Here is a 26,642-nt window from a genome sequence, read left to right as displayed (position 1 = left end):
TAAATTTTAGCAAACACTATCAATCCCAGTAAGCATGTCCACATCACATTCAACAGCTCAGTCCTGTAAGCTGGCAGTGAAATATATCCAGCAGACTGTCAGGAGAGTGACCTGGGCATGAGTCCAAGTTTGGGTCCTCCAAAAGTAATGTACTGTGGTGGCAGCGAGCAGGCAGAGTTTTGGTTCTGCACATAACCAAGCCAACAGGTCTGTCTCCTGTCCTGGTAACACGTTAACCACGGAAAGCCCACTAGGGCATACCAAATTGAACTAACAAGGCCCAGTGCCAGCTGTACACACCATAAACATCTGTAGACAAACAACAGGTATACCTCGTGACTTCATTTGCCTGAAGGAGGGAATTTAAATATTTAACTCTTGTTTAGAACAGGTTCCTGTTGTCAGCTGAAGTGAACATACACATAAACCAAGGCAGCTGAGGAGCAGTAGCAAGTATCTCCATGTCATGAGCTTTTCAGAAGAGCAGCTTGGCTTGGATTCACCCTTGACTAGTCCCATTCCTTGAAGTTACACCAGCCAGCTGGATGCCATGTAACCATCAGCTCCTCACCCATACTAATACTCAGACCATGGGTTTAACATGAACGAGTAACTCCCATCTCAAGACACAGCATTAAGCAGATGAGTCTGGAACCAAAACAACCCCTCACCCCACATACTGGGCTGTGTTACTCAAAGCACCAACCAGATCCTACACAATCACACAGGAGGACACAGCTGGGCCTCTTACAGACCTACAGCAAATCAGTCTGTAATGTGCACTGTAATAATTGTAAGTTGCTTGGGAGGGAAAAGGTATTTCTGTTTATGAAAATAATAATTTTACTGGCCTATGATATCCTTGAAGGGAAGCGCAGGAAGTGTTTTCTACTGCTTTATTGAAAACCACATTTAATTAGATATGGTTTATTTCCTAAGATAATCAGCACTTGCACGCTTGATTTAATGACTGCCTAAACCAGCCAACTCCTTACATTCAGTGGTTTTACTGCAGAAGTATATGCTGAGCCTTTTTGGTAGCCATTTCTGCATCAGAAACTCCAGACTTTTCCATCGGCTGCCAGCCTGACAGCACTACACAAGCCTTCAGCCTCCTGCGAAGGGAGCAGTTTGATGGAACACCAGAAAACGCCAGTGGCGAGAGATTTTTCCATGGGCCTCCACAAGCTTTACAGTCCCTGAGGTTGGGCTTGTGAAAAGTTAGGATTTATTCCACTAACAAGCGCATTCCCCAGTTCAAACAGAGTAGCAAAGGGTCAGACAGCTGAATGGGACATGAAGGAAAGAGAGGTGCAAACTGATTTGCCGTGCTTAGCTTCTAGCAGAGTTTAACTAGAGGGCACAAAATGCTTTAAACTCCCAGTTCACTATTTCATCTGCATACTAGCAGATTTGAATTGCACTTCTGAGCTCCTGCATATAAGTGGAAATGAAGAGTTGGTTGGACAGGGAGGAAAAGGGAGAACAGGGGAAAACAGTCATTCCCCTTTTGTGCTGAAATAACCAGACTCTTAATACTGTACGGAAAATTGAATTAGTTTCTGTACCTAATACGGAATATGTCTGAAACATATGTCTGGTCAAACACATGTGCTCAGCTTTGACTAAATTTTACATAAAAGAAATCTTTTTCTGTAGAACAAGATATGCTTTGAGCATGCTGCTGCACTACATGAATAGTCCACTAAACTCCCCCAATAAAACTGTAATTCAGCTTGACTTAGGTGACTGAGCATAATACACATTCCATCAATATAAAACACTCAGAAACAATTATTCCTCATTCTTAAAACACAGACTGTGGGTAAACACAAGTCCTTATAATTATCCATAGCTATTTCAGAAAAAAAAAACCCTAGCTCAAAGTAGAGGTTAAGTGAAGTATGTAGAAGAAAAGACTCTACAGCCTTATTAAAGGAACAATGATCATTATAGCTTGGCTCTTCCTGCAGAGATGGGAATAGACTGATAGTTGGTTTTTTTTCTTTTCTTTTTATATTTATTTTTTAAATAGGATGTATCTTTGGGCCTTATAGTTTGAGCTTGTCCAAACCAGTGGCAGAGCACAGATGCTCCACATAAAAATGTCAGCGACCTCTCAATCTTGCCAATGAAACCACAATAGGTCTGAACTGTTTGTGAGGTTTTCCTGAGGCAGAGGAGAGGGGAGTGCTGCTCTTAGCATTTTATGTGAAAAAATGTCTAGTAAACAGGCAGTGTGCCATGGTGCTTAGCAAAAAGAAACACCTGCTTTTATTTGCAGCCCTAAGAAGCACCACTCTCAAGTCAGAAAGTAGAAATAAGTTATTTCCTCCTGATGCAGTTGGAGCAGAGATATAGCAAGTCAAGTTTTGGCTTCCACAATAAGCATGCATTGCTACCATGTGTTCATGCAGGGACTTCTCTCCCTGCAAATAACTTTATTGCAAAAGTATAAATACTCTCAGACAAGCTTGCTCTACTCTGCTAAGTGGAGTATGAAAACCAAATTTATTCCTTTATTCTAAAGTAATTAAACATGTTCTAGTTCTTCAGGGGAAGAAACATGTTCTAGTTCTTCAGGGGAAGAAAACCACTGAAATGCCCAGTTTCACATACTCACTTAACAGAAAAGGTCACGCTTTCAAAGGTCTCATCTCACAGGACAACAGCATACTGTAGCATGACTAAACTCCAGAATGCTGCACATACCTAAGAGCTACAGCATCTCACATAAAAAGATACATTTTGGAGTGACTTCATAGTTCTGCCTGGTGAGATGAGTAAAGAAATGGCAGCCACGCATTAGTGCAATAGACTGCAATGGAAAGCAACATTTTGCCATCAGAAAAAATGCTGAGCACTCCACCAAATTCATATTGCAATACTGAAGAAACAGGAGTATTATCACATCTTTCTAGCCTTTGTAAGCTGAAGCAAGTTGCTAGTCATCAGATTTGAAATCTAGACTCTATAATATAAAAGCAAGCATGCAGCTGCCCACAAGTTTAGCAGAGACAACAGTGACAATAAAAGTAATCCAGTTATCTGGAAAACATCTGATGGGCAATGTCCACACTATGAAATTACATAGGTATGTTGCTACTTTACTCAGAGGAGTTAAGTAACTCTTAAGTCCTCTTCTTAACACAACTACTTGGTTTGTTAAGTTACATAAGGCTTCTTATATTTTGCCTCCCAGCTCTCTTTTCCAAACAAAACACCTCTCGTGAACCCCTGGACAAAGTAGGCACTAAAGCTTATCTGAGCTTCTGAGAGCTTGTTAGCTCAGGTACAACATCAAGCTAAAGTGTCTATTCAGTCTATGAAAAGGCATTTGCTTAAGTTTGTGTGTGAGATTTGTGGATACATATATTCAAAATTATCTTTCCATGAATGGTAATAGCAAGAAATGAAAAGCCTCTTCAGACCGCTCAAATGCTAAGTTTCCGTTTAGCCCACATGGACTATTTCCAGAGACGATGTATTTCATCTATGTCCTTGGTTGGTCTGCTGGTACTCAAGGAGGACGACAACTGCACACATTTTTTTTTGTCCCATGGATACATCCTCACTAAGAATCATCTTGGAGTAACTATGATCAGTTGCAGTTGGAACTCCACAAGGTTTAGCAACTAAAAATCATTTCTGTAGTGTGTAAAAAGGAAACTGTATACAAGAAAAATGCAGATTTGGACTAATTTACTGAAATGACCACAATTAAACTGCCTTTGTACTTCAGACCTTTGTTTGTAAAGCCCAGTCCCAGCTCTCTTATCTCTTCAAAACATAAGTAAAAGATTATTCAGTATGCTAGACAGTAAATATTAAGACTGTTTATTTCCTGATTCATAACATGAAAAAGTTTATCTTTAATAACCCAAACTACATTAACTATGATGTACCCAGAGTTGAAGAAATCAGAGCTTTTTGCATGAAGTTGCCAATAAGAAGAGGTTGAATGGAAAACGTTCTGCGGCTAAAGGTGGTATAAGAGCTGGAATTTTACTGAAGTTTCTTTAAGCCTTGTTTATGCTGTATCTAAAACCATGACAAAGGCTCCCAGCATAGCAGATGGGCATTTCCTGGTGTGCTATAAACTGCTGAGGGAAAAGAAAAGGAAAAAAAGACAACCATTAAACACAATGAGACACTTCCAATGAAAGGACAACAGATGTTCGTAATTGCAATTTGAAATCCCTGATCTTAAGAGAGTACCATGCTGCCAATTCAGGAAAGGCATAATGAAAATATAAAATGGGATTTCTCTCATTTCTGACAGGGCTTCTACCTGCTCTCACTTTTCAGTCTGCATTTAAGAAGTAAAACACAGCAGTGCCTCCTTTATGAGTACTTCTCATTCTTTTCAGCATGTAAAAAGTCTCAAAATTCTAATGAAAAGAAAAATGAAGCTGTCGGATTCTTTTTTAAAAATAAGGTTACATTTAAAGCTGCATAAAGTGCTCAAAAACGCTTTTATTTCCAAGTCCTACCATAACATCAATTTTCTAATTAGAACTTCATTTCGTTAAGTAACACGAAAAAGGCTAGCCTTCGTTCTAGCCTAGATATACAAATGTAGAGCTGGAAGGAGAACTATTTGAAACGTTGAGAAGAGACAAAGAACAGTTATGTACTGACCATGGAGAGCTGCGTTATAGAACTGAAAAATTACTGCAGGTCCTTTCCTTCATTTAATTAAGTGCCCACTTAATTCATAAAATTCAGTCATCCCGAGTGGATTTCCGAGCCTTCTGTGTATTAGAGGGATTCTACTTCAGGTGAAAATGCAAATTAATTTTTTAAAAAAATCTCAGCACTTTATGTCCTAAAAATATCAATGGCATAATGTGAACAGAGGCCAGAACACTCCAGTTCCAGGAAAATGAGAGAAATGGGATCTGGCAAAAAAGTTACCATTAGTTTAGACTACTGGAGCATTAACACACATCTCCAGCTATCCAAATATATTAAGGCTTTTTTTTCTTTCTTTTTTTAATTATCTTTGCTCTACCAACCCAGCCAAATCTCAAACTTTTTTACACTTACAAATAAACACAGACTATAACAAATACACTCACATGCAAAAAAAAACAAAACCAAAAGAAGAGACATTACCACAGATAACTAAAAACATTTGACTCTCGATCCCCAACATGACTGAAGTCAAATGTGAAAGTATGCTGTGTACAGAGGTATTAGTAAATATTTGAAAACAGTTCTGAAAACAAAGTTATTTTATTGAGGCTCTAAGCCAGCAGTTAATTCATGAAGGATGCCCCAAGATTATTTTCCTTCATACACCATGACGACAACTATAGAGTTACAGAAGCATCTGGAATAGATCCGGAGTTAGGTGTTTCCCCTACAAACTCACCATGTTTTAAAGGTACCCAATTCTTGCATTTTTGCAAGCTTCTTCAAGAAGCTCACTGGACATGTGAGTGTTGGCCAGGACCACACACAGCTCTCCAAATGAGAAACTGATGGAGGAGCAGGCTCCACTGAAGCCAGGTGGGTCTTGCCCAGAAAGGGGGGGCTCTGGCAGCAGGACTGCCAGTACTGCCAACTGGTATGGCTGTGAGACTGACACTGTTTGTGAGCCAGGGGAGCTGGTGCTTTTGAGTAACTTTGTCATGGCAGTGTATGCTGCTGTGGCTTCTGAGGGACCAAGAGATGCTGGAGTGTGAGACCAGAGGCAGAGTCCTTTCTGGAGGATTTGGGAGGACAGCCTTGGCAGTGTTCAAGGCCAGGTTGGACAGAGCCTTGGGCAACATGGTCTAGTGTGAGGCGTCCCTGCCCATGGCAGGGGTGTTGGAACTAGATGATCTTAAGGTCCTTTCCAACTCTAACTATTCTATGATTCTATGACAGATTTGTCTTGATGCTGGCTATATTCCCTGTAATCTATATACACTCCTTCTTAGCTTAGGGAGTGTTTAAATGCCACAATATAAAAATCCACCTGGACTCCATACCACCAGACCGCCTGATGTCTGGGTGAGCCTGGATGCAGGCAGCTCTGGCAGCTCCACCCTACCTGTGCTAAAGCTCTGCAGCTACACACAGCATCATACGTTTTCACACTGGAAATCCCATGTCCTGGACACTTACAAAAGAACCACAGCACCAGTGCCATACACAAAGAATTTAAAGGGCCTTTTCATTTCTTAATTTAGGCAGGACCTAAATTAGAGGTCCAATGGAAAGGCTCATTCCAGTGAACTTTGGAATCCCATCTAAATGTCACTCCAGACCATTTTAAAAATGAAAATAAAGCACAACGTTCATCTATACACTGCTTTTCCAGGCTGTTTATATTTCTCGGGTGTTGCTTGCATTTTTTGAGCCTCCTTACAACTGCACATCCTGCTATAAATCAGTTCCTGTATTATTATCCATTATTATAAAATTTCATGCAATCTGATACCAGCAGCAAACAAGCAACTACTGTTCTTGTCAATAAGACTATATTCACCTCTGAAGCACTGAGGTGAGAGAGGTGGCTGCATTATGTGCTACCCAAACCAACTAAACCGGTCCTGCTCTAACTTCAGGAAAAAGCTAAATTCGTTGTTGTATGTGAAAGAAACCTTGCTTTATACCCTCAGCCTGCAAGTTCACCAATCTCTTCCAAAATGGTCCTCAGAGAATCAAATGGCCATTCCTATATGGCCACATCACAACTGCCTTCCTCAAAACTCTGTTTTCTCAGAAGGACTTCTGAAGTCTCCTACCAAGTATAAAATTAGGGAACTGTGTATCCATGGGTGGCGTGCCAGCAGCCTTCAATAGAAGAGGCTTTTCTCAGGCATGAAGTCCTTGTGATTCCTGAAGGAAGTGTGATGCTTCATCCCCTTTTCATCTATACAGTTGAGGGATTTATATTCATGGATACACCATATCCAGTATTGCCTCTCTATAGAGGTTAAGCAAGTAATAAGTTTGACCCCTTCCAAAATAAGTTTGACCCCTTCCAAAATAAGACTTCAGTATTCTCTGCAGGGGTTTTTTTATTCCTTCTTCTTTCAACTTGTTCCTAGCATGGGTTTAACCATTAGGTCCTGGCAGTCATCCCTAATTGCTATTTATCATTGCTGTCAGCCCTGGATGTTCCTTCCCTGCCCAGGGGTTAATTTTGCCAACTAACCACTGAAGTGATCATTTTCCCTCACCTATAAATCTCTTCTGAAAGAGGTACCCTGCTAAGCCACATGAACAAGTCCAAAGACTGAGTCTCTGGAAGAGTCAGGAATTATTAGAAATAATAATTGCTAATAATTGCTGAAAGAGGAACAAAACCATGAGGGGGATTTAAAAATAAAAATAATAATAATAATCCCAAACAACAAACCAACCCCATAAAAAAAGCCCAAAACAAAACAAAATGAAAACAAATGAAGATAAGGAAAGGACAAACTGAAAAGTAAATGTTAAAAAAAAACGATACTAGAGCAACGAAGGACACTAAACTATGGCACAAGCTGTCATCCTGCCATCCCCTTCTTCAACAAATAAAGATAGCTACTGTGTATGTTAAAACTCTGCTACCTATAAGGAAAAGTTTAGGCAAAACCTATCCTTCACAGCTGGGGCTTTATCATGCCCTTCAGACAAAAATATTTGCTTTAAATCAAGGAGGAAAAAGAGTTACTGTAATCTTGGTGTTTCCAAAGACATGCAATCCTGAAATACCAGCAAAAAAAGCCAGAAGCAAAAATGTAACTTCTATATTCACTGCCTACACCAGCTCAAAACTTGAAAAGGAAACAGCAAATTGTATCTCTTGTCAGAGAAATTGCAGATACCCGCAGGGTGACGATTTGTCCCAATAATTATTAATATGATGATCACTGAAACGGGAGACATTAGAAAGTTCCTCATTCTTGCATTTTAATAGGCATCAGGTTGATATCTTTGTGCTTGTATCCTATGTAAAGGCAAGCTGGTTTTCAGGAGTGACCTGCAAAAGTTTAAGTGTCTGAATTTGAAACCTCTTAATGCAAAACTAATAACAAGTAAATAAAATACACAGCAACATCACCTAAGTGGAATTAAATACATGTCTGATAAGAGCCCTCTTCAGCTATTTGCCTGCTGTCCCAGTTATTCACCATAAATGCTTCAGCATAGCTAAAAAAACCACACTGACTCTGAACTCTTATTTGCTTGTAGCTTGCTGTTAGCAGTACAGTTGCCGCTTTCTATTTTGTCCCACCGCTTAAAATAAACTGTGATTCTTCTGAAGTGAGCAGGTGAAGGCATTTCAGAACATAAAGGGGAGCAAAAAACCACCCTACCTCCCCGAGACAGAAAGCTGACAGGAGCAAGGAGCTGATGCTAAGATAGGAAATGCAAGAAAGCACCTACTCTGCAATCCCTTAAAGCAAATCTGTAACTGGTAGGAAAGTGATAGGGCATGATGGTTACAAATAAATGGTATGATAAGCAATTTATTGCCTATTGTCTTCCCTTCAAAGATGCCCACAGTTGCCTTTGTCACTGGTGGAAGTCAATGTAAATTAGCAAGATAAACAGCATGGTTCTCTCTCATGTCTAGATCACCCACAAGGTAAGCAAAGCACCAATTACATCAACTGAAAGAGTAATTACATCAACTGAAAGAGCAGAACAGAAGTGTAAGGACAGCACAAACCAAGCAGCGAGCTGTTTGAACACTGAAATGTCATACTCTGCCCTGTGAAGTCAGGGACAAGTTTGATCCTGCCTAGCAGATAAAGACAAAGCTAGCAAGATTAACAAAATGTTCTCAAACAACAATTAAAAAGCTTGGTAAACTTCCTATTACAGCTATGAAAATAGCTGCAGACTATGAAAACAAGCATTCCAGGAGACCTAGAGAAGTAACACTTTATTACATGGTGTCACAACAACAGTGGTGTATTTAGAGAGAAATGAACTATTAAAATAAAATCTCTTTGATCAGGTATAACGCTATATATCATTTTATCAGCTATAACAATATCCAGAATCACCTGAGCAGAAACTTTCTCACAGGAATTCAGTTTGGCTGCCCATTTAGTGTATGTCCATGGTCTTATTATAGTTTCCAAAGATCATCACAATAAAAAAAACAAACCAAAACCCAGCCCTGCTCAAACCCTGCAATTAAGAATTAACTGGCGTCACTGAAAGCGTCAGTCACTCTCACAGACGCTCTTGAGGAAACACAGAGCAGACAACTAGGTGTTGACTCCCCTCCTCCTTCAGATTAGAGCTAAGAAAACACATGAATAGATTTTTCATTCTCGTAGGTATATTTCCTTCAATGACGATCTATGAGAAAAAATTCTTAAGGCATGGATTTCCTTCATGTCATTTTACACTTCTCTTTTTCCTTCCATTTTCATTGCTCACCAAGCCTGCTATTTTACCGGGACAGTTGGTATTCTCATGTGTATCCTCCCTATACCAATCCATTACACTGAATCTCTTGCACATACCTCAAGCAGACACAGAAGGTCACAAAACGCTGCTGGTAAATAACCAAAACATGATTTAGATTCCTTGTTTCCCAGGAGCTCTCACGCAGAGCTGGAGCTCTGGGAACATCCCATGGCTGTCTCATCCAGAGACGCTGACGCTTAAAACCTGGGATTCCCAAACCTGAATTCTCTCCTAAATCACAGACCTTAGAGAATATGAGCAATCATGCCAACAGGCGACAGCATGTTTATTTCTGATGGAAGATTTTTGGTACCATAGAGACCTGGTTTCTCTAGGAATCTCAAACCAAACCACTGCTAGAATTTTCCTGCAATAAATTATTTGCATTTTTCTAGCTAGCACTAATAAAATTAGATTGATTATTTGTAGAAAGGAGATGCTGCAATAAAAAACTCACTAGATATGATTTTATTTCTTGGTCATATGCATTAGTTTCCTTATAAACCATCAAGAGTTTTGCTTTGCTCAGGATTACGCAATAGGAATCCAAAAGTCTTTTCCTGAAGCACACTTAAATGGTACAGTGGGCTTACCCGCAATCAATTCTTCTGAAGAAGCCATGGCTCAACGCAGATTTACACATCAAAGAAAAATAAGTATGTACATCTCCACAAATCAATGTTGGGTTTTTACCCCCATGTCACAAGAAATACCACGAACTGCAATTTGTGTCTCAGTAGCTCTTCATTAAAGTTCCTGAGCAGCTAAAAAAACCACCTTGAGGATTGCAAGATCTCTGTGGAAGTGTAGCAACCTCCCCAGATATGCCTGAGCCCTGTTTTTAACTGTAGCCTGCTACTGCCGAATCAGTCAACCCTGGAATTAGCTGCAAGCTCTAAGGCTGGTATGATGCCAGCTCTGTCCCAAGCCCAGTCCTTGGCCTGTACTGACCAGCATGGTAAGCAAGCACCCCACTGGTTAATAGCCCAGGCTTGGCTGCAGCAGGACTATATGGCCACCCTTTAAGCCCACCTCATGGTCTATTAACCAGCGTTCAAGTACCACCTTTATATTCACAGAGTGAACAACTGGACTGGCATGAATCCTTAGGCTACAGCAGAAGGCACTATATATTAAAGGGGATGAAAAGTTGTTTAGGCTTGTCAGAGATGGCATAAGGCAGCCTACATAGCACTTATTTCATACACCTACAATATTTGAAAAGTATCTTCTAAAGATGGTGAAAGCTTACCAATTTTAGTACAAAGTAGTCACTTTGTGCTTGTTTCTGCAGCTCTCATAAGAATCTACAGACAAGCGGGAAGGGAAGCAAAGTCACCATAAAGTAAGATCATTTTATACTTCTACAGTCTGAAAAGAAACCATAAGAAACACTATTTCATAATCCTGTAAGTTTAAAGATGTTTTGTCTACTTAGCAGGTGTCAGAAGACAAAATTTTCATACAGAAGCAATACCAAATAAAGAAAATTTGTGGAGAGATCATATCTGTCCAAGACAAATTAGTCTTACACTTTCAATAACTTGGCACTCTACCCAAACTTGCAAGAAAAATCTACCACACAGTCAAGAAGATCTGACATAAGTTAAAAAGTCAACATATTCTCACTTCCATCTCCTGCTCTTAAAGTGGATTTCTAGTGGGTTTGGACTCCAGAAGTTCTTGCTTTGAGACAGCAGCCTGACCATACAATTATTGTCAACAGTGATGTATAAAGTTTATGAAACATTTTCTACCAAGTTAAGACTCTCAAAATACATACAAGAATGACTGTTGACTATTTCTATTCTGGAAAACCATCTCTCAACAGAAGTGGAAAAATGTGGAGGTCAATATATTATTATGTACTTGATTCAACATGTAACCAAGTACATAGCACTGACTTTCAGAATGTCAAACTAACTCTCAGATTTTCTTTTTAAAATCCTCCCTCATACGACAACAAATTTTATGCAGCTGAACAAAGTTAGCAGAGCAGAAAGTTCTTTTAGCAAGCAACTCTGTTAATTTAGCAAGCAATTGTGCTTGCTGAAAAAGTGTACAGAAAGAAAACCTGAACAGAGCCAGAGTTCAGATCCAAGAGGGCCAAGAACTACTGGAAGCTTATTTGATCTGATGATTTTGCTGTTTGCATTTTAGCCAATGTATCTAGATAAGTTACAGATGAGGTGTGGAGGCAAAAAATTAATCAAAGCAGAATACCTTCCAGAACTCTTTCCACACATAATTTGCTTTTAACCTTAAAAGCTAAGACTGAAGGAAGATGCATAAATTTATGGCCATGTTCAGGCATCTATCCAATCACTATTCACTCAAGTCAATCTCCTAAATATGTGACTGAAAAGGTTGCAACCTCCCAACACACTGGAAACACTTCTCAATCCTAGCGTCATGAAGAGGAGAGAAACAGCTGGCTTTAATCTCATCACTATGACGTCTAATGACATAAAACCATTACTGCAACATACAGACCTTGAAGACCAGGTACCTCATTTTCAGCCATATCACCCATACCCATGATCAAAGTCTTGTCCTGTTATGGGTAGGACTTAACCACGTTCCATTGCACTCAATAATTACAACCAAATAATATGGGTCATGTCTGTTCTTTATAACCACAAGGCCTCTGACTTCTCTGCAATGTGCACCCCTGTAGAGAAGAAGGTGAACGAAAGCCAGAATAAGAACTTAGACCTACTTCCCAGTCTTCTATTCCTAAATTTCGACTTGTAATTTACATCATACGCAAATTGTATTTTACAGTATTATATGTCTGTATATATGCTATATATTTTAGCCTTAAAATTTGCATTATATATTCATGACACTCTGGCTGACCTCTTAGAATGGGCTCATTTCCACCCATCACAGAGACCAAGCTTTTATTTCCCTACAGTTACCATTCAGACACATCCAATATGTTTCTGCATTCATCAGGAGGGTTTTTTCATTTTTGCATTGTGCAGAGAGAAATGAAGAGCTTCAGATATCAAAAATAACACTATGTGACTCAAACATATTTGACACTTAGAGGCCTTCACAAGGCAATCTGGACTTCGCAGGAAACAGATTTCCTTAAAAACAGACCACTTTACAATGAAGTAATAAAGGCTACTGCTAACAATCAGAGGAAAATGTTCTGAAATGCATACACCAGGATCTAAATAGATGAAACAGAAAGAGCAGCTCATCTTGACTTCTCTTTAAAATAAGGATGAACTAATAAAAACTCATTTTGGGGGAGTGGTGGTGTGATTTTTGTTTCGTTTGCTTTAATCAATGCAAGACCTTTAGAGGAGACAGACAGCTGGCACCATCTGTTCCAGGACAGAATGAAAACTAAAACTTCTTCACTGTACTTACATGTGAGGACTGAGTTCATAAAAGTTTCGGTTTCTGTATTCTTCCACTTTCTCGGGAGTATAAATGGGTAGAGATCTGTAGGGGTTTATTGATATCACCACGCTGCCAATGTACGTCTGTTGAAGGAACACAAAAAAGTTATCATGGATTTTTATTTTTAACATACTTTGGCTGCTTATATATTATTCTCCCATTTAATACTCATGCAAAACCAAACAGCCTAATTGTAGCAATGAATAAAATAGGTACCTACGCTCTGAAACACCTTTTAGATCTCTCTCAACAACCACCCAGCAGCTATTCTATATAACAGAAAGCCTCTCGTGAACATTTTTTAAAAGAAAGCCCAATCTTACATATTTCTGTGACTAATTCAGCTGGGGGAGGGAAAGGAAAAAGGACACAGATGTCCCTGAAGAACCAACTCCATCTGCATGGCAAACGTCACACGAGCTTTGATGCAGCCCTCTGGCACTCATACAAAACCATGTAAAGGCAAGGAGAGAGATGGACTGCACTCCCTCACCCAAGGAGGAGCTTCACGCCATCTCTTCAGAGCCCCAGGCACAGAAGACCTTCACAGAGAGGAAACCTGAAGGCTAATAGCCTCTGACAGGTTTCTGTCAAAGAAGACATTTACTGTCAGGATTCAAGTCAGTCAAAGTCCTGCCGTAGTTCCTCAGCAGACGTGAAGCATGATTTTTATTTCCAGACTCTACACATACGTGGAAAGCAGACAGAGTAACGCATTGTTTTACTCTGTTAGGTCCCACTCACTGCTAATCTGAATGAGCACCGATGCCGTACACCATGACTACCTTGTTGGCACATGACACAATTAACCTGCCCTCGTCAAGCCTACTGGGAGGTGCCCTGCAGCTTTCTACACCTTTCCCCAGCTGCAAGGGCTGTGTTTGAATACGCTGGAGTGGTTGAAAAAGCCAAACCCCCATTCCACCCTGCCTACAGGTACTGATCAAAGATTAATTAAACCCCAAGCGTTCGGTATCTGTTTCCACAACCATGAAAGAAATAAATAACAGCTGGTGAAACACAATTTTCCAGTAACCAGGGGCTCCCTGGGAGGTGTAAGGGCTGTACACAAAAGCCAAAGGTTCCAGTTATTTGGATTACATTTGCTAGTAACTACGGAAGTAAAACAACGGGTTTTACACAGATACGTGGTTCTTTGCAGTGACACCTCAGCACCTTGCAATCACTATTTGGATTTCTCCCCACAACTTTTGTCACAGGGCAACTAATATGTAATATGCATTTTGAAAGAGGAACAGAGGCATGAGGAGTCCAACTTACTCACTAACAGGTTCAGCAGAGCTCTGAATTACCTCCAGAGTTGCAGTCACAAATTACTAATATTAATTGCTGCAACCCTTCCCTAACTTTCCTGTCTAAAGCAATTCTCTGCTAAATGCTAACTAAATCTGGTCCTAAGCAGAAAGCTAGGAGGGCAAGACTTCCCATTTTCCATAGCATGCATATGTACAGGCAAGCTGTGAACCCCTGTGGCATTTTCTGTCCCATTTAAAACAGAATTGGACAAACTAGGCTGCAGTGATAAAACAAGTAGCATCAGGCTTCCAGAGACTCTTGTAGTTAATCCTTGTAGTGTTTACTGCCCACAAGATGAAACAGAAGCAGCCTCTGCTGACAATTCATTGTACAATTGCTGCTACGATGAAACACAATACTTCACTAATTGGGCTCAAGACTCACCATTCCTAAACATATGCTTTCCCCTCCTCCTTCAGAACTGGCCAGAAAACTTCTGCAGAACATCTCACCCCATGCATCCGAGCCCAGAAGAGACCAAATACCCTAAAAACAGGCTGGTTTCACTGCAAGAGCCCATGCAGAGCCCTGCGAGGGGGAGCAAGCCTGAAGTTGTCTCCCATCTTGGCAGCCAGGCTACAACTCAAAACAGGACAACTCCAATCTGCCTCGCAATGCCACCCAAGACAAAAGTGCTCCTAAAGGCATTCAGATACTGACTGTTGAGAACAATCCCCAAATAATCCAGATTTTTGCTAATTTCAAACACATGCCACAGCGTATGGTCATGTATATATATTTTCTGCAACTATTGATAAAAAAAATTGTTCTAGTTTTGTGGTCATCCTCCCCCTAAGGAGGAAGATGTTTTCCATCTATGTCTAATGTCTTTGGATGAACAAGAAGGAAATGTGAAAACTGCCCTTCTACAGAATCTACGTTGCTCCACACATGCAGCTTTGGCAATTTGCAAGTCTACAGATTCTTGGTAAAAGTAACAGATAATCAAGAGTAAGAAGCTTTCTAGTCTTCACAAGTGCACGGATACCCCAGTTAGGACTCTTTCCTGATAAAACAGTAATATGTTGACTTGTTTCCTCCTAAATCTTAACAATTTGTGAATTCAGCCTGTCGTAAAATCCATGCTGGAAAGAATCAGCAGAAGAGAGGCAAAGACCAGATCTTTAAGATTGTATTTTGAAACAGGAATTCTTTGAAACTTGAAGACTTGTCCTTTTCATCTATTCTGCCACCATAATAGCATACAATGTAATTGCTATGCTCCTTGAAGTACTACGAGATGCCAAAGTAGAGAAAGATGAGTGAAAGCAGAACTCTTGATTTTTAATTTTGAATACAGGCATTCAAACGAGATTTATTTAGAACCATCTCTTCATGGCTAAGTATTGCTTAGACAACGTATTTTGGGAATTCAAGTCAGCTGTTTATTGTCACACATGAACAAATACAGACCATTTCCTAAAATACCAATATTTCAAAAGGTCAGATGGCTATATAGGAACAAAGACATACTCATGTCCATTTTAAACACTAAGGCAAAGCATGCCAAGAAATCATTGTTTTTTGCTGCAAAGCTGCCTATAAGAACTAATGCATTTCCTCTTCTAAAAATGCCAGTATTTCAAAGCTGATGCCTAACAGCTACTTGCTATTGGTGGTCTGTGAGATTCCACATAGCAGGAATAAACAGATCCGGAAAGTAGCTTTCCCACATAACATCTGCCTTCCCACCAGAACTCTATTATAAACAAACAATATAAATGGCTTAAATCCTTGAGCAAGGGACAAGCACAGAAGCATTCCAGTGATGAAAGAAAAACGCCAAGAGTAGTGGGATACCATACTGCGGCACTCCAGAGACTAAAGAGATCCTTCATTTTCCCTGTTTAAGGAAAAAAAATTAAACCCCAGAGGAATGGCCTCATGATGATGAACGCACAGAATGCAGTCAGGAGATTCATTTCTTTTTTGGCTTTGACATGGTCTCATTATGCAAGTTTGGACAAGATCTGCTGTCTCCTCAAGTTTTGCTAACTAGAGACTCTTGATAATACTCCTTCCTCCAAATTTCTACTTTAATGCAATAACTCACAAAGGAAAATTCTGCCTCCTTGGCATATTTGTCCAGAACCCAAACCAAGAGTACTCTCACTCGTTGTTTATCAGTCCATCTGTCACGTAGTATGGCAACACTGTAATGGGCTAACATTTCATCTGAGCAAAAGAGCATTGAAATGTCTATCAGGTCAAATGTCAGCACATTCTGCATTCTCCACCAAAACAACACATACAACTCATTCCTGTTCAGCAAAGGGTTTAACACCCCAAGCAGGAAGAAAATTCCAAATCACAATTCAACTGGAAAAGATGATAATATCTGTTACACATCACCTCTAAGTACTGTTGGAGATGCAATGACCAGGACACTTTGACGCCTGATTTTCTCCCCATAGGACTAAAAGCCAACGTAACCGCTTGGGGCAAGATACTGCTGCTACTTCAAGCTTGTATGTGCCTTGCAAAACCGCCTGTGCCTTTCTAATCTAAGCAGTTTCCAGACTATCTAAAGAGGAAGGCTGAACTAGCAAGACGATAGGAGACTCCCATTGCTTGGGAGAAACCTATAGGCAGCAAGTAGCCTGTTCCCAGATAAGCGTTGGGGAAAGCTATTGCTAGAAACTGGCAAACTGCCTAAAACCTCTGTGGACCTTTTCAGCTGAGAGATTGCAAAACCCTTACAGAGAGTGCAGGGAAAGGTCCGCAAACACCTCTGCAGCCAGGACACACAAGCACTGTAGTAAAATCTGATACACAGGGAAGAGGCAACACAGGCCAACTCAAGAAGGCGAGCTTTTACAACACCACTAAGTAGAGCTTATGGGAGAATATTTCACACCCTGGGATACAGCATATTAATAAAGCTATTTCTCCTCCTGGTAAAGTTCTTGCAATACCCCAAGGACCCAGAAGAGAGACGACTGCAGCTGCAGAAGCCAGGGAACATTATAGACAGCAGTTTGAAGCTGCAGCATAGGAGTTATTGTACAGCCTGCTCCATATCTTTAAAAGCTCCTCTGGATTTGTGGCAAAAGCAACCTTTTTCAGAGTTTAAAATCATCAAGCACCTACACAGATTTGCTGCAAACCTGGAAGTGTACTCTACATCACTTTTGTCAGCTCTGTTAAAAACAAACCCACTGCTGCTTACCCATGGCAGATAGTAACAGGCCAGAAAAATTGCTACTGCACACAAGTCACTCCAGCTGTAAAACGCCCAACTGCTAATGTATCCTGCAAGTGTGCTCAATTCCCAGGGGCCAAAAAGGTTGCCCTATTTTATTTTTTTTTAAACACTGGAGAACAGAAATAGAAAACAAAGAATTCTAGTAAAGTAAGATTGCTAGTGTGGATGCTGATTCTTCCATTCATGCAGACCAATTTTAATACTCCAGATATGCATAAGGCACATTTCCTTAGTATTGATAATGCTCAAATGTATTGGGTTCCTATGACTTTGAAGAGTTTCACATCATGCCACTAAAACAATTCACTGAAATGAGAGACATTAAAGTAAGATCAAAGAGAAGCGTGACTAGATTTTATTGGAACAAATCCAGAACCACGGCTTGGGCAGCACTGTTTTCTTTGCTGGGGGGAGCTGTGTTTGGGTTTTGTTGGTTTTTCTAATGTGACATATGCAAAATTATATTTCTAATATAATACTCATTTTCATTTGTACTTGCTTGAAGTACTGTGGTTCTGGATCCTGCCAGCTCATAAGAGGAAGCCTGTACTTACATGTTCCCAGTTCTCTGAACTGTCTCAAACTCAAACAGAAGCAGGCAGATTTAACATTGCAAAGTTACTCTGTCATGAAATCTCTCATTTTAATAAACAGTAGCAACTAGATCAGTACCCTATTAAAATATCATCTATTATTTGAACGATCATGCTGCATGCTTAAATTCGTTTTTCACTGTGGTTGGCCACAATAAAATAGCTAAATGCACCCTGCTTCTGGTCCTTTGTGGTTTTTTTCAGGTTGGCAACACTCGTGAAGTTGCAAGATGCTACGTTTAAGAAGAATAAGGAAAAGAGTAACACCAAGACTAAAAGCAAAACCACCTTAGACCATTACTGTTTCTGAGGCTTTGATTTACTGTATTACTGTGTATCGCAATGTAGGTGTTTGGTGGAGTGGGATGGGCTGGGTACTTGAAACAGACAAACTAGGATTTCATCCTGTAATACTCCATGGTTTGCCTGCACTGATTCATGACAGCACATACAAAATAGACTCTACCTGTGATCCAAAGCCATGCAGCTGCACTTTGCCTTGAGCCAATGCTGGGCTTCAGTGAGCTGGAAGCATAAGTAGAGCCTCTGCGTACCATTGGCAAGCAACTATGCAGGTACAACACAAGCCCAGGATCCCAAAGAGCAATGATCAAGTGGAAACAACAGGAACTAACAAAGTTTCCTCGAACAGGAGCTTCTGTGTGGATTTTCCCACATCCAGTAACGGTTCACAGCAGCATCAGACAGCATCATACAGCACTAATTCTTAGTTAGCAAAAGAAACTTCCATGCTTTGTCTCCTCTCATTCGTATTTTCCAGCAAATACAGCATCTCTACAAAGTTCCTGATCAGCTCTAAAGAGGCCACAGTAATCAGAGAGTTGCTACAGACAAGAAAGCCATTTCCACCCCCCTCCCTGGAAGTGAGGCCAATGCTATTTCTCCAAAAGCTAGTCTGCAGTAAACTGAAAATACAAACCAGACTCTCATAAGCAGTCTTTCTCTCTCCATATGTGTATATATATACACATATATATGGAGCAACCTCTCCTTCTCCTTGATGCTATTTTTCACTCTAGTTTGGATGGAGTCCTTTCTAATCATGTGAAGAAATATAATACTGGATGTCTAAACAAACATAGCCTGTTCCTCATGATGACTAAAACTCTCTGGCTCAAGACCACCCTCCCGGACTTACCATTTTAGCCCCAGAAATAAAGTGGTCAAAGTCTATATGTTGTAATAAAAATAACCCAAATCCTGGTAAGCTATTGTATGTGCTTAACGCAGTTATTAATCATGATAGACAGCCTTGTAAAACCTGTACAAGACTGTAAAGACTGTAAAGAAAACTACATAGAAGAGCACTGGATGAGTTCCTGAAACTGGGAAGGGAAGAAAAGAAAAAGAAATCAAGGAAAAGAAGAAACAGAGGCAACAGTATCCACAGATCAAGCAAAACCATCTTACTGCTAGAGGGGACAAAATTCAGCATTAGTATGTCTCACAAGTACACTGACAGCTCATAAAAAGACACAAAAAATAAAGCTCAAACAGGTAACACAAAGGCAGAAGTGTGTATCTATATCCCAAAGCAAACAATCATGACACGGGCAACCTATGTTCTGCTAAATTATTCTTCAACATGGGCTTGATCCTGCAAGTCCCTGTGCAAACAGCAGTAGTCTGTCTGAACAAGCTACAGGTAACTCGTGCCAGCCAGGATCAAGCCCTTAATCACACTGTAACCTGCTTTAGATCCAAGCCCTGAAGTAAGGGCAGATCATTTCCCAGAGAGACACCCACATGGCAAGTTGAAACGAGTACTTAAAGGGGATGCATGTGCACAGTTTATGAGGTTTCTCTTCCGAGTTTCTTGAGGGCACAGAAATCTCTCCGCAGCTCAGTGAATATTGCTGCTAACCTCAAGATCATGATGACAGACTCTAATGTTGTTATTGAAGAAGCGGATTAATCATCTCAGCCATCCGCTCCTCTGACTACATTGGGATGTTTTTATACAAATAGAATTCCTACACAGAATGAAATTGTAGAGAAAACCTGTAAAGTAAGTGATGAGGAAGTCAACCCAAAGCAGACATTTAAAGATAGCATTTAAATACTCCAGAACGTCAGTACTTGCTCACTTCTCTTGAAGCCTTGTTATCGTAAGCAAACAGTAGCTGGAGACTGGATAGCACCTGTGCCAAGAACTCATTGGTGAAAACATTAGCAAGAGCACTCATGCAGAAATATTTCACTATTCTGCATGAATAAAATGGGGGTGGGAGGTGTGCGAAAAGAGGCTTCTGCCATCCTGCAGCCAAGACTAACCTATATTCTTCAGGGTGAAAACGATGTTTTTACAGCATTTGGACACTTTTGCTTCTATTTCTGTTATTTGCTAATCTTTCACTAATCTTCCTTTACTGTTTTTATTTCATGTAACGTACACTGAAACGACCAGTAAATGCCAAAAATGTCATCATCACCTTAGTGAAGATTTCTTCACACCATTTTGCAGCAGAGCCAACGCCATAACAGTCCCTGGGGCCCTACAGGAGGCATTTCCTACATCACCTCCTCTCTTTTTTCAAAGTGTCACATCAGAGGCAAAAAACAAAGAGAGTGTCAGAAGGAGAAGATCCTGACATGGAGCCCACAATATGCATACAATTTTCTACAATGCTTATAATGTTTTCTTCCTCCTTTCTACAGGCACTGCACACAGCCCTACAAACAACTGTCTTAAATGCTATGCTCAGAATCGTGGGAGCCATACAAAAAGGAAAAGAAACAAAGCGCTGCCTTGAGATAAGTAACTCTCCTCCCACGAGGCACTTCAAGGTGCACAGCAACCAACCTGCTGGCTGTGAAAATCTTTACTCCTGACTCCGAGCAAGTTAAAAAGTTTGTTTTACCAGAGCTGGCCAGAGGAGCAACAGGATTTCTATCTAGATAACAAGCAAAGCAAAATTTACAGGGAGGCAGAATACTAATTCTCAGCCCACAGGCTATCCCGGGAAAAGATGTGCCTTGGGCACACAAGCCCTTCTTCACATCTGAAGGAGAAGCAGCAGGCTTCAAGGTCCTAGCCTGTGGCAGCTGCAACAATATTATTACTACAACTCAGTAGCTTCCCTCAAAGAGAGAAAATGTTGAGGCACTGATGGGAAAATTGCTCAGACCAACACAGACATCCCCCAAGGGAGGATGAGAAGAAGATCGGAGGAAGCGCAGGTCCTCTGGGCTCCCATCACAGGCGGACGGATGGCTGCTCTTAAACCATCCTGCCTCAAAGAAATGACTCAGACACCTGCAACTCACGTCAAGCTCCCAAAGGAAGACCAGCAGTCCAGGCTGGACGCACTGGATATCACTGGATAAACACAAGTGAATACACTGAAGCACAAGAGAGCAGGGCTGGGTCTGGCAGGCATACAGACTCTCCTGCAGAGGCACAGACCTGATACCAACAGGCATGCATGCAGCTAGGACATACCCGAAACTGCAGGGGACAACAGCCCTCTTCAAAATCCAACAAAGGACTCCAACTGGCCTCAAAAACAACATTCTACAGACCAACATGATCATGCTGACATCAGAAAGTAAAAAAGTTGAGAATAAAATTGAACTTCAACAATCACTTCCTTATATTACAGCAGCTTTTTCCAGCAAGCTCCATTCGCATCCTCCCAATATCACAAAACTCTGTTCTTCGCAAAAGCAATGAAGTTATATGGAGGGATAGTCACACAAAGCCGACGCAAACCAAGGCAATTGGTTTCGTTCACCGTAATTCTGTCCCCACCCTCTTCTTCCAAATGCAGCATCTGGAATACCAGGTGCGAGTGTGAACAAAGCCACTATGCTTGACAGCAATTCAGTGAGCTCCTAAATACTGTAAGGGTAGCTGAAAAAGGGGTGAATCAATAATACAGACAGACATAGTGGAATAAAGTCAAGGCAGAAACAAAAAGGCTACTCCTCTAAAATATTAAAACAGCAAAGATCAACAGGAAGCAGCTCAGTCTGTGAAACAAGCACATCACAACAGCCACACCACCAGAAAGCAGCTGCAAGGATGCTACCTCAAACAGATAACACTGAGTTATCACACTGGAATGCCAAATATTTCATGTCTTGGTGATAAAACAACATGTGTTCAGTACCATAAAACTGTTCCTGCCCAAAGCAGCCCACAAACTCCACGCACAAATTAAATGCTGACATCAGAGAAAGATTCTGTTTTGTTGTAAGAACAAAAAAAGCAAACAAACATTTTGTTGTAAGGAACAAAATGTTGACCTCTGCAAATTTGGGAAGACTTCAAGAAACAACATAACTTCAGGGAAAAAATGTGCAGGGCAGCAGAATAAAGCTGTATCTGGCCTTTAAAGGCTGACTCCCATGAGCCTACGCAGCTCTGCTCCCCTCCAGACTCCTCACACCTCCCTTGCTGCTTCCTCACGCCTCACAAAGCAACAAACCCGACACCAAAATGAGTTTCAGACTGATACATACACTACAATTTATCCCAAAACTCTACCATTCATGAGTCACTGTAAATACACATATAGACAGATGCCCCCCCCCTCATTTGTCAGCACCCCAAAATACAAACTAGAAATAGTTGCTGAGCTGGATTGGTTCAGCATATTTCAGCCAACTTAGAAAAAAAAAAATAACTAGAAAATAAGAAGTTCAAGGACGGAGTTCAACAGAACAAGTCAAAATTCATCAGTCACACACAAACTGAATTTTATGAATGTATTTGAAGTTTTCCAAGCGGTCCATGGGTCACACATTTTAACCACACAAACTGCTCCCTGGAACCTTCAAATAATCAGCATTGTGGTTTCTTCCTACTTGCTAACTGCACTGCCCATGTAAAAATGAGCCGCATTTGGCTTTGTAAAGTTACAGAAAAGCTCTCACGCTTTTGTAAGTGATATTTTCAGAACTTTTGTGAAAAAGCAATGCAGATTTCATCAATGAAAAGTTTAAGAGTTGCAAAAAGAACAAAATAAACAATCACAGCTTTCTAATGAGATTTTTCTTGGTCAGACATACCCCACACATTTCCAGACATGACTAAACTCCAAGATTCCCATTTCCAATTAACACATGTGTGTTACCCAATGAGCCCTTCCCCCCAAAGCCACTCAGCACGAGATTACTGCAGAATCTGATGGTCTTTAGTAGAATATTTGGCCTAGCTCCAGCTCCACCAGCCTTCATGCTTATTTTTATAGGCACAGCCTCCAGCTTTGCGCTCTGGTATGCAACCCAACACCCAAGTCCATTAAACTTTCCATCAAATATACATAAAATTGAACAACAGGTAACCAAGCTGTAGTCTGTCCTCTAACTGTTAGGAGTGCACTTATTGCCCTGTTTGCACCATGGCATGAAACTTTGCTGTTTTTCTTGAAGGTCTTATAGGGACCATACCCAGGATGATACAAGAGCGCTGTTGGGGGATCCAGGTCTCAATGCTCTCATGAAAAGGAGCTCCTACAGAGAAGATCTGCAATTTCAAAGGGGTAAACAGACCTGGCACTGGGATCTCCAACATCAAACAGTCAGCATCAAGCATAACTACTGTTAAAGAGACTGGAGAAGACAAAAATTGTATTCTCTTCCAGTTGTAATCTTTGGCTTCAGGGAGAGATTTGGCACTGCTCACTGATGGCTCGATCTGACTCTCACATCTCATTGAATGGTTTGGGTTGGAAGGGACCTTCAAAGGTCATTTAGTACAACCCCCTGCAATGGGCAGGGACATCTTCAACTAGATCAAGTTGCCTAGAGCTCCATCCAGCCTGACCTTGAATGTTTCCAGGGATGGGGCATCCACCACCTTTCTGGGCAACCTGTGCCAGTATCGTACCATCCTCATGTAAAAAACTTCTTTCTTATATCTAGTCTAAATCTGCCCTCTTTTACTTCAAAACCATTACCCCTTGTCCTATCCTGACAGGCCCTGTTAAAAAGTTTGTTCCCTTCTTTCTTATAAGCCCCGTTTGTTGGTTTACCCATGAAGACAGGCTAACACAATTATGCAATGTCTGGCCAACTTTACAGCATTTTCAAAGCTGTCCATATAACAGAAATCATTCCTCACAACAAACCCTTTTGAAGGTTATAACTGCAACTCCATTTTAAAACTAACATATGTAGCACAGATATAGCTGGCAGTCTACAGGAAACTGCTTAGAAACTGATGTTGAGTAAGCCCTGGTTTACTGCTGTAGAAACATTTCAACCCATTCATATGGCTTCAGTTTGACACAGTTTTTTAAACTTTGACACAACTTTTGGTAATGCCTACAATGGAGCATTGACATAAGAGCTGAACTTAACCCAACAACTGAGCCATAAAAGGACAAACCCATTCCTACTGCCCTCAGAAAGGATCCTGAGAGGTCAGCTTGTGTATGTAGCTCGTTAGACCTGAAGAAATCTGCAGTCTTTTTTACGCACCAACAGTAGCGCTTTAATAGTCCAATTTGGTTTCCCCGGGATAGCATGCAAACTATGGATTTTACACGGTAAAATAAACATTACTTCCAGATGGAACAAAGGCTTCATTGTGCTCATCTGAGTCTAGAAACAGAAAGTGTAGTTTTCATGGGTGAAGTCTGGGGAGAAGAGAGTGGGTTGCAATAAGGAGAAGAGTTTGCAGTTGAAAACTAACGTGGTTGTTACCATCAGCACCATTCCAACTGTTACTTTTAAAAAAAGTTTTCTAAAATACACAAGAGTAGCATGAAATTTGCAGGGCAGCAGAACTCAACTGGTAGGAAAAGGAGATAATATTCCTCAAGTGATTTAGTAAATAAAACCATGCAGTGTCAGTAACATACTTGGTAGCAGCATGCGGCACAGACAGAAACATCTATTCTTTCCACCCCTGATGTAGTGAATGTTTTAATGCTTGCAAAGATCTGCAATATTTTGCCTTCATAGTGTGGATTCACAAACAGTACTTGAAAGACCTTAAAAAAACCCCAAACAAACTACTCATGTGATCAAAAAACCCTGGAGATAAAAAGGCTAAATGATGGTGCAACAAACAGAATGATTCAGGAAAGAAAGAAAGAACAGAAAAAGAAACTAACCAAAAAATACACCACCAAGAAACTCCTTTGGTTCTGGCAACAGTTCACACCTCTCAAGAGAGCACATTTAAGTAGTAGGCTTTCCCACCTGCAAGGCAAAGGATCCTACATTGCAAGAGAAGTGTGACACCTTGTATCACCTGCCAAAGCACATAATGCAGCTAATTACATTGCATGTCAGTGCCAGGACCAGCTGAATCAGAACCTGGGGGGGAATAACATGCTTCACTGTCACAGTCTCAAAGAATTGTGTGTTTGAAAATGGTTGTCAGCCTAGCACTTAATAACAGATAAAAATAAAACAGATTAGCCATTTGTCATTCAAACTGATTTCTTTCAAGAAAAAGCTATCCAGTCTAAATTAAGTAGAAACATGTAATTAAATATTTTGCAACCCATAGTACTTCACAGTGGAAAAAAAAAAAAACACCATGAGAAATCATTCCCATATGACTTACAGCAATATTTTTAAGAGACTGTGTAGTCTAGTGTAACCTCACAGAATAGGTTTGTACCCTTAATGCTTTAAGCAGAACTTTCAAATATGACCCAAAGAGTGGGCAAGGTAGAGATTGTCTTCTTCAATCTCTAGGCAAATATTTCCCTTTCCTTTTCTTCTCCTTCATATTTTCTTGAACTGAAGTGAAATGAGACGATTCAGTAACACTCACTTTTACTGTAGGTATCAGGAATATAGTTAATCCTAAAACTGATGTGAAACACTTTAATCATACAAGGCACTGACTAAAAAAACCCTCTGAATCCCAGAACAGGCTGCCACTGCAGCTGTAGATGATGGAGGACTTGCCAAAAGCAAGATGAAAGAGCAGCAAAGAGGAGCCTGGTATCTACCTGCCTGTATGAAAATTTAAGGGTTATCAAGAGGAACCAGACTACATTTTCAAGCCACAAGGAAAATCTAAGACACAAATTTTTGGAAATGTAACTCTCAAAGGTATCAGTAAGGTGGTTTTTTAACCATTGTGGAAGAAATCTTTTTACAAATAGAGATCGGTTTGGCTTCTTCTCCAACAAGGCTTTAATGGATACTGAGAGTCCTTGTCTTGTTTTAAATTGTCAGCCCAAACTTAAGGAGCAAATAGTTGGAGGTGATACAATAGCAGATATGTGCAATGCCGTATTACCAAGCTAATGCCTACAGAAAAGGGAACAGGCACAGCTGACTAGGGGAATTACTCCAGCAGAAAGATGCAGCAAACCGTGAATAGCAGAGGTACAAACGCACGAACTATAACTAAGGGACGGAAGTAGTAAACAAAAATAACACTAGTCCTCCCATACTAGATGGTGGAAAACGAAAGGTATAATGAAACCACGAAGGTTCAAATGCTTAGCAAGAAGCAGAAATATATATAGACACGCTGAAAATTAAAAGGGGGGGAGGGCTAAGTTATAATTAAGTACAGACCACATCTGTTTGATTGTAGTAAGCTGCAGACAATCACTTGCAGATTGTAGCTATGCTTTGCCTTAACTATTTCAGCTTTACTCTTAAAAGACTTATCTTTCACCAGCAGTCTTGGAAAGTCTCTACACATCATTAAGTTCTCACAGCCTCAGCAGTACAACAGATACAGTACTGTGCACATTTTAACA

At 40.5% G+C, this 26,642-nt stretch overlaps 1 protein-coding gene across 6 annotated transcripts in view; it reads right to left on the bottom strand.

Moving 5' to 3' along the window:
• Positions 1-26,642, bottom strand: part of MYO1B (myosin IB) — a 114,352-nt gene that overhangs the window by 70,467 nt on the left and 17,243 nt on the right. For all 6 annotated transcript variants that reach the window (XM_030488923.1, XM_030488926.1, XM_030488928.1 and 3 more), the window contains exon 3: positions 12,793-12,908. In XM_030488923.1, coding sequence (XP_030344783.1) covers positions 12,793-12,908 — 116 coding nt within the window. The remainder of the gene's footprint in view (positions 1-12,792; positions 12,909-26,642) is intronic.

This window comes from Strigops habroptila, chromosome 5 (assembly GCF_004027225.2).
Source record: "Strigops habroptila isolate Jane chromosome 5, bStrHab1.2.pri, whole genome shotgun sequence".
Taxonomy (NCBI): domain Eukaryota; kingdom Metazoa; phylum Chordata; class Aves; order Psittaciformes; family Psittacidae; genus Strigops; species Strigops habroptila.
This window is presented reverse-complemented; position numbering and strand designations above follow the sequence as displayed.